General features: G+C 38.5%; 1 protein-coding gene across 1 annotated transcript in view; it reads left to right on the forward strand.

Annotated features, from left to right (window-relative positions):
* LOC110283901 (adhesion G protein-coupled receptor E4) overlaps positions 1–16,086 on the forward strand; it is a 319,788-nt gene that overhangs the window by 41,869 nt on the left and 261,833 nt on the right. Inside the window, exons 10-12 of the mRNA XM_021149445.1 lie at positions 1,147–1,314; positions 3,517–3,720; positions 14,010–14,245. Of these exons, the coding sequence (XP_021005104.1) occupies positions 1,147–1,314; positions 3,517–3,720; positions 14,010–14,245 (608 nt within the window). The remainder of the gene's footprint in view (positions 1–1,146; positions 1,315–3,516; positions 3,721–14,009; positions 14,246–16,086) is intronic.

Genomic DNA, 16,086 nt, shown 5'->3' on the forward strand with positions numbered 1-16,086 from the left:
GCTGCACACAGTTGCAGAGATATCAAAAAGATTCTCATAAGAAAGAGCACCCCAGTATGCATGAGGTCTTAGAAGCCCTAAAATCCTGACAATCTCCATGTGTTTTGCAGGTACTTGTAGAGATAAGTGACCCTCCCTTTCTCAGGCATTCTCACAGCTTTCATAACTTTCAGGAGGCAGGAATTTTTGTGAATTAGAAATTTCTTGAGACTTCTGAATTGTTTATTCCTGAATATCAAAAATTGAATGTTTCAAGCCAGAGGATATTACTGTAATATGTACCCACTCTATCCCTCTTTTCAATTATAATATAACTATTTCATTTTCCTCCTTCTCTTTCCTCTTTCCAATTCCCCCTTATGTACCCTACCTTTCTTCTACCTCAAATTCCTGGTCTCTTTTTCATTAAATGTTCTTGTTGTATACTTATATTTCAAAGGTATTAGATCTCCAAGATCACCACTAAAACCAAAGTGGAAAGTAATGGCTATACTTAGTAGGTTGAATCTAGTGATCCATATATTCTGTATAGTTCTTTGGGTATATCCCACAACTTAAATATATACAGAATGACACTACAAGAAAGATGGAAATGAAGTATTAAGTCACATGTACACATCCATAAAGAAAAGTAATTATTATGCAGAAACTTAAGTAGGCAATAATGTCATGAGAACTGTTGAACATACTGAGAGTCAGAGGTAGAAAAAAGGAACTGGCCTTTTCCAAGATGCTCCTGGAGAAGACAAAAGGATCAGACTTCTTTCTTCAAGCAGTGCTTTATCGTCACCACCTGTCTTTGGTTTCTTCTGTGAAAGAAAGCAGTAGGCCAATGCTGAGTCAATGCCCAGTGCAATGGAGTATACATAGAAATCGAGAATAAATGATGAAACAAAAATCTATGTGAGATGAAAGATGTGAAATGTCCCCTCATATGCTTTCTCAATCAAGTGTGTGTCAAATTAACCTAGGTAGAGAAGTTCCTATGGTTGCAGGAAGGGCAGAGAGATCAGGAAGGGCAAGAGGTGAGATGAGATGAGATGGAAAGACAGTTGTTAAATCATGTGCTAGCTAATGTCACATATCTTAATTAAAGATTGGCATATTGACACAAAAACATGTTCTTTTATTTTCTTTTCTTTACAGCCCATTGACTCAAGAGCAGAACATCTCTGTGTCCATTGGGAAGGATCAGAGGAAGGGGGTAGCTGGTCTACTAAAGGATGCTCTCACGTGAACACCAATAATTCCTACACCATTTGCAAGTGTTTCCACCTGTCCAGCTTTGCTGTGCTCATGGCTCTACCCCATGAGGTATCAAGTCTCATAAGTCTCAAGCATCAAAGTGTGGTTTGTTTATATATATATATATATATATATATATATATATATATATATATATATATTCAGTCTTAGATGTAAGGCTGTAGGTTTTATTAGAGATTATTCTTAGAAAATCCATAAGATAATGAGTGAAGTTTGGTTCCTCCTCTGTTATCTCACTCATATTCTGTAGAATTATTTATCACCAAGGTTGATTTAACTGAACTTACTGGTTAGAAATCTGACCACTGAAGTTATATGCTTTGCTTAAGATGCCAACACTCCATGAAGGACAACGGAAATGATTTTGTCAATTTTTTATTAGTTATTTTACTGTTTCTCTCATAAAATACTGACTGAAAGCAATATAAGGAAAAAGGTTCATTTGGCCATCTGGTTCCAAAGGTGCACCATCTTCCATGACGCAGAAAGAGTGATAGCATAAGCAGATGCTAGAAACTGAGAGATAAAATTTTTCTACACACAGGAAGTAGAGAATAAAAAAGGGGGGACACAGTTATAAAACCTCAAAGCCTTCCCAGGGTGGAACATACCCTCTGGAAAAACTGTACCCACAAGAGGTTCTATAACCTCCCAGGAGTATACCAACTGGAGATCAATGTTGAAATACACAACTGATGAGAACATTTCACATCTGAGCCTCCAGAAAGGTTTATAGATAGCTTCAGTCCCCTGATAAAACTGCCAAATTCTCAAGAAATACCAGTAGTTGGCTGTAGAGATGAAATGGGAACAGTATGAATGGCAATATGTATAATATTACAAGTTTGGATATATAGGTCTTATACTGCCCCTAGAAGATTCTTAGAATGAGTTCAGAAAATACAGTTCATATTATTATAGCTGAAGCTTACTTAAGCCTGGATATAATGCATGACCTTTCTTCAGTAATTTTATTTCATGAAGATTTTACAGTAACATATTCACTAAATTTTAAATCAAGCCATTGGGTACATGGTGCTTATAGGACCCTTGGAATATTCTTGGAATGACTGCAGAATACACACTCCATAGTCATTATAATTGAAGGGTGGTTAAGGCTAGGCAGAACACATGACCTTTCTTCAATAATTTTATTTCATGAAGATTTTATAGTAACAGAAAAACAAAATTTTAAATGAAGTCATCTTAAATATATATATTGGTAGGTGGGTTAAGGAAAGTTGCAGAAACTTCCACTGTTCCATAAATATTCCTGGAGTTAACATGATCAATCAAGGAAAGACTTCAAATGTTGGGAAATGGAGTTGGCAGACCTTCAAGTTTCAGGGGACAGTGGGATCTGGAATTGGAAGCATCGTTTAACTTGCAAAGATAGTTATATCCAAACTGCCTTGATTGAATCAAACTGAAACGCCTGGCCATTATCAAAGACTTAGCATCATTCTACAGAATCTTTAGATGTCAACAAAGCTTCAGGTAACTAAAGTTAAAAGAAGTCAAAGTGAAGTAACAAAATTATCAAAGCTCTCATTTCATAAGAATTTAAAAAAAAATACTTTATTCTTGGGTGAAATGTAAGTGACAATGGCCCAGGAAGATAAGTACAGATTTTTCTAAATAGCATAATTTTATAGTAAGAGAAAAAAGAAAATAATATATTCAATTAATTCAAATGTGATAGTGGGACATCAGATAGATGAATCCCAGGGAAGCATGGAAACCAGGCATAGCCTCAGATGCTGTTGCTATTTTCTGGTTTTGGAATAATAGAAGTTAGAGGTCTGGTGTGTGATTCAAAAGAATTTATATAATATTCCCAAGAATGCTGGGTTATTCACAGATAGGCAGTAGATGGTATTTATGGGGCTAAATACAATTATAATTATATTATTGCCATTGTGCAAAGTTCCAATTCTCTAAAGTCATAAATTTTAGACATTTGAGTAGCCTTGTCTAATGTAGCTTTTAGTCTATAACTTAGATTTGCATACCCCTATTGCACTTTACTCCATGTTTATCAGATGACTATCCGAGGGCCATCATGCTATATACTTCTGCATTCCTGTTTCATTTAGTTAATATTTATTCCCTGACTCTCATGGGCTAAGCACTAATCTCAAACTTTATGACATGACTAAGAACAAGATCTCCAGTCTCTCAGGTTTCCTAAGGTTGATATTACAGTAACTGCCGTATATAGATTCTGAAGTATCCCTTTGTGGTCTGTAGGAGGACGGTGTGCTTTCTGTACTCTCTGTGATCACCTACGTGGGACTGAGTCTTTCTCTCTTGTGCCTATTTCTGGCGGCCATCACTTTTCTCCTGTGTCGACCCATTCAGAATACCAGCACGACACTCCACCTGCAGCTCTCCATCTGCCTTTTCCTGGCTGACCTCCTCTTCCTCACAGGCATCAACAGAACTAAGCCTAAGGTTAGTGACTTCATAAAATTACTTCGTTGCCCTAATCATTCATAGCTATCACGTCCTTAGCAAGTATGAAGAGAGAATCATCAGTAGAGATGTTGGAAGAAAAATGCAGGGTGAAATTTTCAGCTTTCTTACTATATGGAGTAGAAGGAATTTCTATGTTTAGTTGGTCATTTTGGAACCAGGAGTATTACTAGCAGTAATGTCACTCTACAGTGTCGTTTGTGTTGGTGGTTGTCTGAGTTTAGTTCATGGACATGAATGTACACATGTGAACAGTAATGTGTATGAATACAGCAGTCAAAGCAAGTGTCAGGCTGTTTCTCTATTGTGCCCTCACTAGTACCTTGGGACATGGTCTCTTACTGAATCAGATACTTTCCACTTTCACTAGGATGGCTGACCAGACAGCTTTGTTGATATACATCCCTCCCTTGCCCCGTAGTGCTGGGCTTGTAGCCACATGAAAACATGTTCAATTTTCATTTATTTTTCTGGGCATTTGAACACATATCCTCATGTTTTCAAAGCAAATGCTCCTACTTACTGGGTCATTCCCCTATTCACAGGTAAACTGCATATCATCTCAGGATAGATGTAAACAAATAGGTTTAAAGTATGTTAGTTCTTTTCCTACATGCTAATGGTGCACTTGTTACTGTCAACACACAGCTTCAAAGTCCTCATTTAAGCCCAAAGGAAAAATTTTTAAATACAACAAACTCTTGGAGTGGACACTTATATGGATAAAACCAAGAGTGCATAGAATTTCCTTTCATATTCTCTTTCTTAAAGAACTAACACTTTAGCACAGCAAACTGTAAGACATGCTGAGTAATATGGCCCTATGTTTGGAAGTTCATTTTTGTAATTAGCTTATTTTTTACATTCCATATTCCATTCCCCGCACACCCCCATCCATCCTCCAACTGCTCCACATCTCACACCCCCCAGTATTCACATGGATGCCTCCACCCCCCCATCCCACCTGACCTCTAAACTCCTTGGGGCCTCCAGTCTCTTGAAGGGTTAGGTGCATCATCTCTGATTGAACACAGACTGGGCAATCCTCTGCTGTATGTATGTTGGGGGCCTCATATCAGCTGGTGTATGTTGCCTGTTTGGTGGTCCAGTGTTTGAGAGATCTCAGGGGTTCAGATTAATTGAGACTGCTGGTCCTCCTACAGGATCACCCTTCTCCTCAGCTTATATCTGCCTTCCCTAATTCAACACGGGTCAGCTGCTTCTGTCCATTGGTTGGATGCAGATATCTGCATCTGACTCTTTCAGCTGCTTGGTGGGTCTTTTGGAGGGCAGTCATAATAGGTCCCTTTTTGTGAGTGTTCCATAGCCTCAGTAATAGTGTCAGGCCTTGGGACCTTCCCTTGAGCTGGATCCCACTTTACGCCTGTCACTGGACCTTCTTTTCCTCAGTCTCTTCTCCATTTCCATCCTTGTAATTCTTTCAGACAGGAACAATTATGGGTCAGAGATGTGACTATGGGGTGGCAACCCCATCCCTCACTTGATGCCCTGTCTTGTTTGGAAGTTCTTGTACTACCTACAAGACTCCAGAATCAGCAGTAGGATAGCTTGAAGTGACTGACTCTTCATTCTAATTGATTTTTGAACTTGTTGAAGTGAATTCTCACTTTAACAATGTGGAAAAATAAGTAATTGTTGAGTCTTATTCCTGGACAAATTTCTATATTGATTATGCGCAGAGTGTTTTTTCAGATCACAAAAACATATTATTATAATTATGTTATGGGTTTAGTGTTTGAGTGTACACCACCAAACCCAGTTGATTATGACTTAATGAAAAATATAAAAATGATAAGGTTGGATCCTTGTATCATAGAACAACACTGGCAATAACTAAGTGAATACATCAAATTACCAGTAAAAAAAAATCCATTTTAATATTTCTAGTACCAGCAAAAAAAACTGGTAAATGTGTGGTAATATGTCAATAACTGGCCTTGGTCATCCTATTTTGTGTTAGACATATTGAATGCCATAACATAACATAAGACCATGTTCAGTTCCTATGTAATCATTTAAAAAATACTGCAAGGACTTCTTACTCTAGTTGGTTACATAGGAAACTATGAAGGATTATGAGTCAGAGGCTAGTTCTGGCAACAATAACACTCTAGGTTATAATAAATAAATAAACGTACAGAAAAGTCATGGGGCCTCCTATAAATGATTGCTCTTCTGGGCTCAGCACTGATCAATAAATTGTTCTTTATTGCAATTATGAGTAGTTTCTGTATAGAAAGACAAGTATTTGCTCTCACTATCTTATGTTACAAAGTGATAAAAAAAAATAGAAAGAAATTTTCCCAGAAGTGTCACTTTGAGCTTTAAATACCTATCCATTAAGATATATCTGTTCTTTGCTATGGAACTCTGTGTCATATATTGAAAGGTGGTATATAAAGCAAATTAGAATATGCATTCCCAACTTTATATGCCCCAGTACAGGGGAACTCCAGGGCCAAAAAGTGGGAGTGGGTGGGTAGGAGAGTGGGGGGGAGGGTATGGGGGACTTTTGGGATAGCATTGGAAATGTAAATGAGGAAAATACCTAATAAAAATATTTTAAAAAAATAATATGCATTCCCTCTAAAGATTATATTCATGTGTGGCATGAATAATTGAAACCTACCATTAATTGTTTCTGAATGCATAACAAATTGTTATAATCAGTGACTACTGGGCTGTATGATGACCCTATGCAACTAAAGAAATGCTGAGTGCTCACAGCCTAATAGCTTTATGCTTCCTCTCTAATATGCAAGTGTCTCATTAACGGCTCTAGTAAGAATTTGGCACAATAATGGAAAGGGTATGTTTGGGATAGGAATATGGCTTAGGGATGAAGGTCATCTGCTGTTTTTTGTTTGTTTGTTTGTTTGTTTGTTTTGTTTGGCTTTTTTGAGACAGGGTTTCTCTGTATAGCTCTGGCTGTCCTGGAACTCACTTTGTAGACCAGGCTGGCCTTGAACTCAGAAATCCACCTGCCTCTGCCTCCCAAGTGCTGGGATTAAAGGTGTGCGCCACCACTGCCTTCATCTGCTGTTTTTGCACAAACAACTTAAGTTCAGATCCCAGTATCTTCAAAAAAAGTCACATAGAAGATGAAGTCAACAAGTTTTATGCAGCTTACTCACCAACAAACATAACTGAAATAAGAAGAACCAGGTTCTGTGGGAGATTTTTTCTCAGAGGAACAAGGTGGAGAGTCTCAGCAGCATACCTTCATCTGGCTTCACACACATAAGTGCATAGATGTTTACACATGTGCACACACCACATAACGGAATAACTCTGTGCACAAATGGGCATGCACCACACACACCATATACAAGTATGTGCCACACACTAGCACATCAAACACCTCACACCGTATATATATATATATATGTATATATATATATATATATATATATATGTATATATATATACATATATATATCATACACATCTCACTAACATACAACATACAAATACACAGATGCATGCACATACATACATGCAAACAATACACACACATACATGTGCCTCACACATCTACATAGGAAACATGTATACTCCAAAGATAAAAATACCCCGTAGCATAATACAGGTCAGTCAAATGCACAGATTGTGCAAAAAGATTCATGTACCACCTACACAATCACGAATCTGTTTTCTGTCTTTCTAGATTGTCCAGACCAATAATTTTACTGTGGTTACTTACAGCAATGTGGGTAAAAATGACAGAAAGGCAGCTTCATTGCCAAGAAGTTTACTCGAGCATTGGTGATGACTCAATCGAGAAATAAGCCCAAAAGTCCCTACGACTTGCAAGCAGGTAGACAGACCAGGGAGTGTTCTCCAAATAATTGACGTGGACTGAGTGTCCATCTTAGCTTCCTGGCTAATCAGATAATCTTTCTGAGGCAGTTTTTAATTAATTATTTTATTTATTTCATTCCAAACATTGCCCCCTACCAGCCTCTTTCACAAAGTTCTTCACCCCCTCTACCCTCTTCTACACCTCTGAGAGGCAGCTTTCCCTTGTGCTCCCCACACATACACACCATTATCTCTCTTCCCTGGGTCATCAAGTCTCTACAGGATTAGGCACATCCTGTCCCACAGAGGGCAGACAAGACAATCTTCTGCTACATATGTACCAGAAGCCTCACACAAGTCCATGTATGCTCTTTGGTTCATGGGTTAATCTCCAGGAGCTCCCAGTTGTCAGGGACAGTTGACAATTTTTGTTTTCCAATGAAGTTACAATCCCCTTCAGCTTTCTTAATCTTTCCCCAAATTCTACCAAAGTTGTCACTGACCTCAGTCCAATGGTTGACTGTAAGTAGCTGCAACTGTCTCAGTCAGCTGCTGGTAGGGCTTCTCATAGTATAACCATGTGTATAATATAAACTATTATATATGGTTGGCCTAGGGAGTGGTGCTGTTGGGAGGTGTGGACTTATTGGAGTAGGTGTGACCTTGTGGTTATGGGCTTTAATACCCTTGTCCTAGCAGCCTTCAGATGAAGGTGTAGAGCTCTCAGCTCCTCATGCCTGGATACTGTCACTCTCCCACCTTGATAATGGAATGAACCTCTGAACATGAAGCCAGCCCTAATTAAATGTCCTTACAAGAGTTGCCTTGGTCATGGTGTCTGATCACAGCAGTAAAATCCTAACTAAGACAGAAGTTAATACCAGGAGTGGGGCATTTCTGTGAAAGACCTGACCATACTTTTGTTTGGAAAAATGTGGATTTGGGGACTTTGGATTTGGAAAGCAGTGGAATGCTTTAAGTGAGGCTTAATGGCTATCCTAGTAGGAATATGGAAAATCTTGTTACTGAGAGTGATTTGAATGGTGAAGACCTGGCCCAAGATATTTCAGAGGTGAAAATTTTCAGTATGTGGCATATAGAATGTTTTTTGTAGTCTTTTGGTGAAGAATGTGGCTGCTTTTTGCCCTCATCTGAAGAGTCTACCTGAGTCTAAGATAAAGATATTTATATTAATTGCATTGACAAAGGAAATCTCAAAAAAGCCCAGCAGAGACATTGTTCTCCGGTGTGTTTTGAACAAGTGTAGCAAGCTTAGATAGGAAAATTATAAACTGTATGGCTCAAGTATTAAAGGGGTATCAGGAAGTGAAATATAGCTGAATTGTGTTCAAGAATATTAACTTGAATTAAGAGAGTGGTGAACTTGGGGCAAGACCCTACCCATTTAAATTTAGGTTCAGGCATGGTGCTACACACCTTTAAAGAGACAAAGCCAAGCAGAGCTCTGAGTTCAAGGTCAATCTACAGAGCAAGTTTCAGGACAGCCAACCTTACGCAGTGAGGGGGAAAGCTGGTAAGATAATCTATGGGGATCATGTTCCAACAACAGAAAGCAGAATAACTCAGCAGGTTTGGCTAGGTGACTCTGGCTTTAGAGTCCAGACTAGAAGGAACTACTGGGACAATTGATGGTGATTAGCTGGAGCTAAGAAATTTTCTGTAATTAAGAAGAGACCAGCATTGCTGAGGTAAAATCTTCTGGAAAGTGCTGAAAGCACAAGAAGTTACATTCCAGAGATAGCCAAGGCTGTATCCCATGCTGCAGCTGTATTGGTAAAGTGTAAGAGTCACCCAGGTGGTATTGGTTTAAAGGCATGAAGGGTTCATGAAGAGCAGCTGAGGCTTGGCACTGTGAGTGGTCTTGCAAGACCATTAGTAAAGGTGCAGCCCTAGATGCAGTTGATGGCCCAGGACTCAAGGAGTCATGCAAAGGAGTTGTGGCTTGACACAATGAATAGAGTCTATAAGAGACTATTGGTGAAGCCTAGTTTCAGTGGAAGACCCCAGCATATTGGAGATGCCAGTACCATGGGATGATCTCCAAAATCAGCAGCGACAGTGGAGTAGATCAACCTAAGCTCAGGGTTCTACAGAAAGCAGAGCTGGAGAAGTGATGTCAGCCCTTTGGAGCCTAGATAATCATGTGTGGTTCCCAGACATTAAAACAAGAAGCTATAACATTGAAATCACCTTGGAGACCCCAAGATTTTTTGAGATGCCAGAGCCATAGGATATCTTCCAAGGAATGTTGCTAACAGGGAGTGGAACCAGCCTGGGAGAATGAAGTTTGTTGCCATCAACAAAGATGATAAAGGAGTTGGAGATCTGAAACTTGCTTTGATATCAGACATGGAGATGCAGAGTTTGAAGTTTCCCCAGCTGGTTTCCTGTCTTGGTTCAGGGATTACAGTTAAGTGATTGGATGAATCTCAGAAGAGACTTTAAACTTTGGACTTTTAACATTGTTGATACTGCTATAGACTATCAGGACTTTAGAAATTGGACTAAATGTACTTTATAAATAATGCTATGGCTAGATATGGCCTCCATAGACTCATGTGTTTGAACAAGTTTCTGGGGGCCAGGGAGTGGAATTTGATGGTTTGTAGATGCTTGGCCCAGGGAGTGGCACTGTTGGGAGGTGTGGACTTGTTGGAGTAGGTGTGACCTAACATGTGTGGATTTAATACCCTTGTCCTAGCTGTCCAGGAGTCAGTCTTCTGCTAGCAGATGAAGATGTAGAACTCTCAGCTCCTCCTGCCTGGATGGTGTCACTTTGGTAATAATGGACTGTACCTCTGAACCTCTATGCTAGCCCCAATTAAGTGTTGTCCTTACAAGAGTTGCCTTGGTTGTGGTGTCTGATCACAGCAATAAAACCCTAACTAAGACCACAAGTTAAGCTCCTGTCTGCATGCACAATATAGCACCAGTAATAGTGTCAGGACTTGACACCCATGTGATGGATCCCAAGTTGGGTAGGTCACTGGAAAGCCTTTCCTTCAGTCTCTGCTCCATTTTTGTTCCTGCAATTTTTTTTAACATGAAAAATTCTGAGTTAAAAATTTTGAGGTGGGTGGTTGACCCCATCCCTTCACTGTGGATCCTGTCTATCTACTGGAGGTGAACTCTTCAGGTTCCATCTCCCCACGGTTGTGAATACTGGCTAATGTCACCCCCATTGATTCCTGGGAAAATCTCACATCTCATGTCTCTGGGACTTTCTAGAGGTTCTTCCCAAACCCCCAACCTTCGCAGCTACATATTTCCATTCATTCTCTTGGCCCTCTGGGCTTCTCTTCTGTCCATCCCTATACCTGATGCTACCTTCATTTTCTCCTCCCCTCCCCTTTCTACCAAGATCCCTCCATTTCTCTGCCTTCTGCCATTATTTTGTTCCCCCTTCTAAGTAGAATTGAAGCATCCCTACTTGGGCCTTCCTTCTTGTAAAACTTCCTGTGGTATCTGGAGGTGTATAATAGATATTCTGTATATTTGCACTTATCTGTGAGTAGATAGCATGCATTATCCTTTTGGATCTAATTTACCTCACTCAATAATGATATTTTCTAGTTCCACTCATTTGCCTGAGAAATTCATGATGGTCTAATTTTTAATGGCTGAATAGTATTCCATTGTGTAAATGAACCACATTTTCTGTACCCATTTTTTGAGAGAATTCTGGGTTGCTTTCAGTTTCTGGCTATTATTAATAAGGCCACTATAAACATAGTGGAGCATGTATCTTTCTGTTATGGTGGAGCATATTTTGGGTATATGCCAAGGAGCAGTGTAGCTGGGACTTCAGGTAGAACTATTTCTAAATTTCTAAGGAATTGCCCATAGATTTACAGAGTGTTTGTATGCGTTTGCAATCCTATCAGCTATGGAGGAGAGTTTGGGTTTTTTTTTTCCACATTCTTGTCAGCATGTGCTGCCACTTGAATGCTTGTTCTTAGCCATTCTGATTGAAGCAGGCCTCCTCAAATGCAGATGGAGCTCTAGGACCTGGATTTGAGCAGGCCTCCCCTTTCTTTGGTTAGAACAGTCCTCCTGGGTGACAGCTAGGGCTGTGGGGTTAGAGAGCAGGCATGCCGTTCTGCCACAGCTACAGGTGGAGGTACAGACCAAAAGAGCAGTGGTGTTCAGGTAGATCCCAAGTCTGCTGGGCCCTATGGGGGTCCCACTTGGCATGAGTATTGAGGCAGGAGTCTTGCCTATGTTTAGAGCAGACCTCCTGGGAAACAGAGAGGCTGCAGGGATTGGGGAAAATGAATGCTGATCTGCCACGGGTTCAGGTGGAGGTCTTTTTAGTTAGTTTTACTGTGTGTATAATATTGAGGAGATAACCTGTTCACATTGTCAGTTTCAGGTCTATCCTGGGGATTGTCGGTTATTTTCTTTATGAGCTTCATGAGCCTACATCTAGTATGGCTTTTTAATTTCAGAATGAATTGTTACACAACAGTCTGCCTTCTTTATGCATGCATGTGTTTGTGATGTTTTAATATCCATTAAGATAATGGCATTTTTGGAAGCTTGTTTTTATTATATGGCCATAACAGTCCATTGTATGATTTACCACATGCTGGTTACCCATTTATCATCTGAAAGAATGAGTGGTTATTTCTGTCATTTACCAGTTGTCCTTAAAAATAATACAAATGGTGCTGACAACAATTCCTTTAACTACATACTGGTGTAATTATCTCAGACAAGATTTTGTGGTACAGTTAAGACTAAGAATGGTAAATATCTTTATTTTTATTCAAAATTTCTGACAATTTTAAGAGTTTCCTTTGATTTTGGACCATTCAAAGTGGAGGAAAAAATCATGACTTTCCTGAACACTTTCTCTCTACTATCCCCATCCTGTTCTAGTAATTTATATTACTGTCCTCGTGTCTTATATATTTATAAAATTGTTTACATGTATGCATTTACTGTATGTGTATATTTATACATGGTCCACTTGTAAAAATCAGAGGACATCTTGTTTTCTCTCTTTATATCATGTGGGGTCTAGTGTTCAAATTAAGTTTTTCATGATGACAGGTAGATATCATTAGCTGTGAGAAATCTTTTTGACTCAAGTAGTTGTGTATCATTTAAACAGTATCTAATCTACCTTTATCTCATTTTGTGTGTATTTCATACCAGACACTGTGATATGCTTCACATCCCTAGAATTTTGATTGTTTTTTCCATCCAGCTTTTGTATCATACAATTCAACCCCTTCTCATGGTCATCACAGTTTCTTCTACCATCTTCATCATCATCTAATAAGTCAGGAAAGTAGCTGGAGACATTTAAGACCACTTGATGCTCCTGCAGAAGACTTGGATATGGTTGCTAGGACTCTCATTGCAGCTCACAGCTGTCTGAAACTCTATTTCAAAAAGATCCAGTAACTTCCTTTTGCATTAGAGACCTCAGATACATACATACGGAGGCATAAATATTGCCCATGTATATAGTAAATACAGGGAAGCCACTCATAAACATAAAATGAAAATTATTCTGTAAAACAAATTAGTCCAATAAATCCTTGTACTCTGAAATGAGTAAATTCAGTTGTCACAGAAGTTTAGTGACTTGAATTTAATGAATGAAATCATAGAAAGTTATTGTTTGTCTTCTTCACATGAACACACAGAGTGATGATAATAATAACAACAAAGATGATATTAAATATTACAGTGATAGCTAAAAAGTATTTTAGATAATTATGGATCAAAAATGAGTACACATTTTAAAACTTAATTTCCTAATATTTATTTCTAGTATCATATTATTTGTGATATGTAAATCTGGTTTACATTTACTGAAAGTGATGAAATCTCATCTTGAGAGGACATTTATTATATCTATGTAGCACTAACAAACAGTGAATATTTTTCTCTGGGGGCTCATTATCATTTTCTCTAAACACAGATACTGCAACAAAGATTTGATAAACATTGTTTTATTTTGGGGTGCTTTTTTTTGCCTTTTATCTAAGACTTATTCAATTAGGAAAAAAATAATATCAAGATGGAAAGAGAGCCAATCAATGGTTATTTTCAAGTGCCCAGCACAAAAGATTGCCTGCAGATTCCACTGAAGACCTCCAGGAGGCAGCACAGAACATTTGTCTTAAAGTTATGTTTAAAGTTCTGGGGAAATGATCTAGGAAACCTTCTGCATTACTGATTTGAGGCATGCGCTGGTAGCATTAACTCCCTGGAATTTTCTGATGTAACTTACTACCCATGTGTAAATTTTAATGATCATATAGTACTCCCTCAAGATATACTGTTTCCAAGCAAAATGTCACAGAATCCTGTTGTGCTACCACACCAACGTCCAGTAAAAGAACAGGTACTGAGACTTGGATGCAGGCACAGCTGATATCTTCCTTTTATCTTTTTATTTTCCCTCCCAGGTGCTGTGCTCCATCATAGCGGGGGTGTTGCACTACCTCTACTTGGCTTCCTTCATGTGGATGTTTCTGGAAGGGCTACATCTTTTTCTCACTGTGAGCAATCTCAAAGTGGCCAACTACAGCAACTCAGGCAGATTCAAGAAGAGGTTCATGTATCCTGTAGGATATGGGCTTCCTGCTTTTATTGTTGCTGTATCTGCAATAGCTGGCCACAAGAATTATGGAACACACAACCAGTAAGAAAAGTGTCTGTGTATGTGTGTGAGAAGAAAATGTATAAATGTAACTTCAGCATCATAATTTTCATTGGAAAACTAAATTTATAAGTTTTGTGTTTGTATGAAAACCAAGAATATTGGTTCTCAGTGTCTTCCTTTGTTGGTGGTGCTTTAGGGGATGTTATTATAGATAAAACATGAAAAGTTATCCATTCATAGATTCCATTTAATATATATATTAAATATATATATAATGGAATATTCAAACATATGTGTGTGTTTGTGAAACAAAAATATTGTTTGAAACAATAGACACAATTTTTAGTTACTGATGCTTTGTTTCTTTGAGACATGGGCTCATGCATCCCAGGATGGAGTGGAACTCACTATGTAGTCCACAGTGTCCTTGAGCTTCCTATCCTCCTGGTTCCACCTCCTGCATGCTTTCAGCTCTACACTGAGTTTGTGCAGTAGTAATGGCAGAACCAAGCCTGTGTGCATCCAAGATGTACTCTCTCACAGCTGGTCCCCATATTTTCTAATTCTTAAAACCATAATCTAACTGAAACTCTTAGTAGCTCTCTCTGGTGTTTTATTGCATTGAGAATTTTGGTAAAATAAGAAGTTCTTTCCCAGACATGTCTACAAATATATATACACTTTGAAAACAACTTCAGGAAAATAAGGAATAGTTAAAGCAATCCCACAGTTCCCCCATTAAAATCAGAAGTGTTGTGTTCTTTAGGAGCCTCAAACAGTAGGTAGAAATTAAGATAATTTCCTTGAATGACAATAACAATGAGGAGAAAAATACCAACTACCAAAGGGTGGTCTGTCGCTCATGTGGCTCTCAACGTGACTCTGTGGAGATGGAAGTTCTTTATTCCATTGATAGACATGTGGGAATAATTGTAATTCACGTATTTTTTGAAAGGTGAGAGCTGAAAGGAAGCCAAGTAAAAGTATTCCAGGTTACATTATGAAGACTAATCAATTTCTGTCCTCTTTTTTAAAAAATGTCCAAATCTCTCCTCTCAGCAGTTACTTGAATTGGTAATGATTTTGATAATGTTGAGTTACAAACTTTGTCATACCTATAATAGAATGCCATCCACATTAACAATCTTGCACTCAGAGATACGCTTAGTGTGCACTTTGAGTCTTACACTCATCCAGTAGGATGGCAGAGCATGAACACTAGACAGAATTGGGAACAAGCAAACTGTTTCAATAAAGGACCAAATATTAATTATCTTAGGTTTTCAGACCAAATAGTCTCTTTATCAATCACTCTAAATCATACTCCAGTGGTTACATCAGTCATTGATAATATGGAAAGTAAGGAGTTGTAAAAGTTAATCTCAAATCAGGGTCTCTACACCAACTTTATTTATTCAGCTCCCAGATAAATGAAACACAAATTTTATATTTAAAATAAGCATTAAATGTACTTGAGCTAGGCAGACATCTACCTTCTAAGCTATTTGAGTCTATTTACCTCTCAATAGCCCTGAGGTGTAAATTTGTATGTTTCATCTGGACTGCTCTTAGCACCGATTACTGTCCTTCATGGCAAAGTTTTCATAACTCACCTACCATATGGTGACTTATCCACTCTCCATCTTCTTTTTTTGTTGTTGTTTGCTATTGTAATAGTTTATTTTTTTAACCATTCTCATATACAGCCCATTCAGAGCTGAAAATGCAATTTTCTGAGGTTTGGGGGATTGTAAATTTAGGGCTTTGTTAAAATATTTTTATTAGGCATTTTCCTCATTTACATTTCCAATGCTATCCCAAAAGTCCCCCATACCCTGCCCCCCACTCCCCTACCCACCCACTCCCACTTTTTGGCCCTG

Source organism: Mus caroli, chromosome 17, assembly GCF_900094665.2.
Source record: "Mus caroli chromosome 17, CAROLI_EIJ_v1.1, whole genome shotgun sequence".
Lineage (NCBI taxonomy): Eukaryota > Metazoa > Chordata > Mammalia > Rodentia > Muridae > Mus > Mus caroli.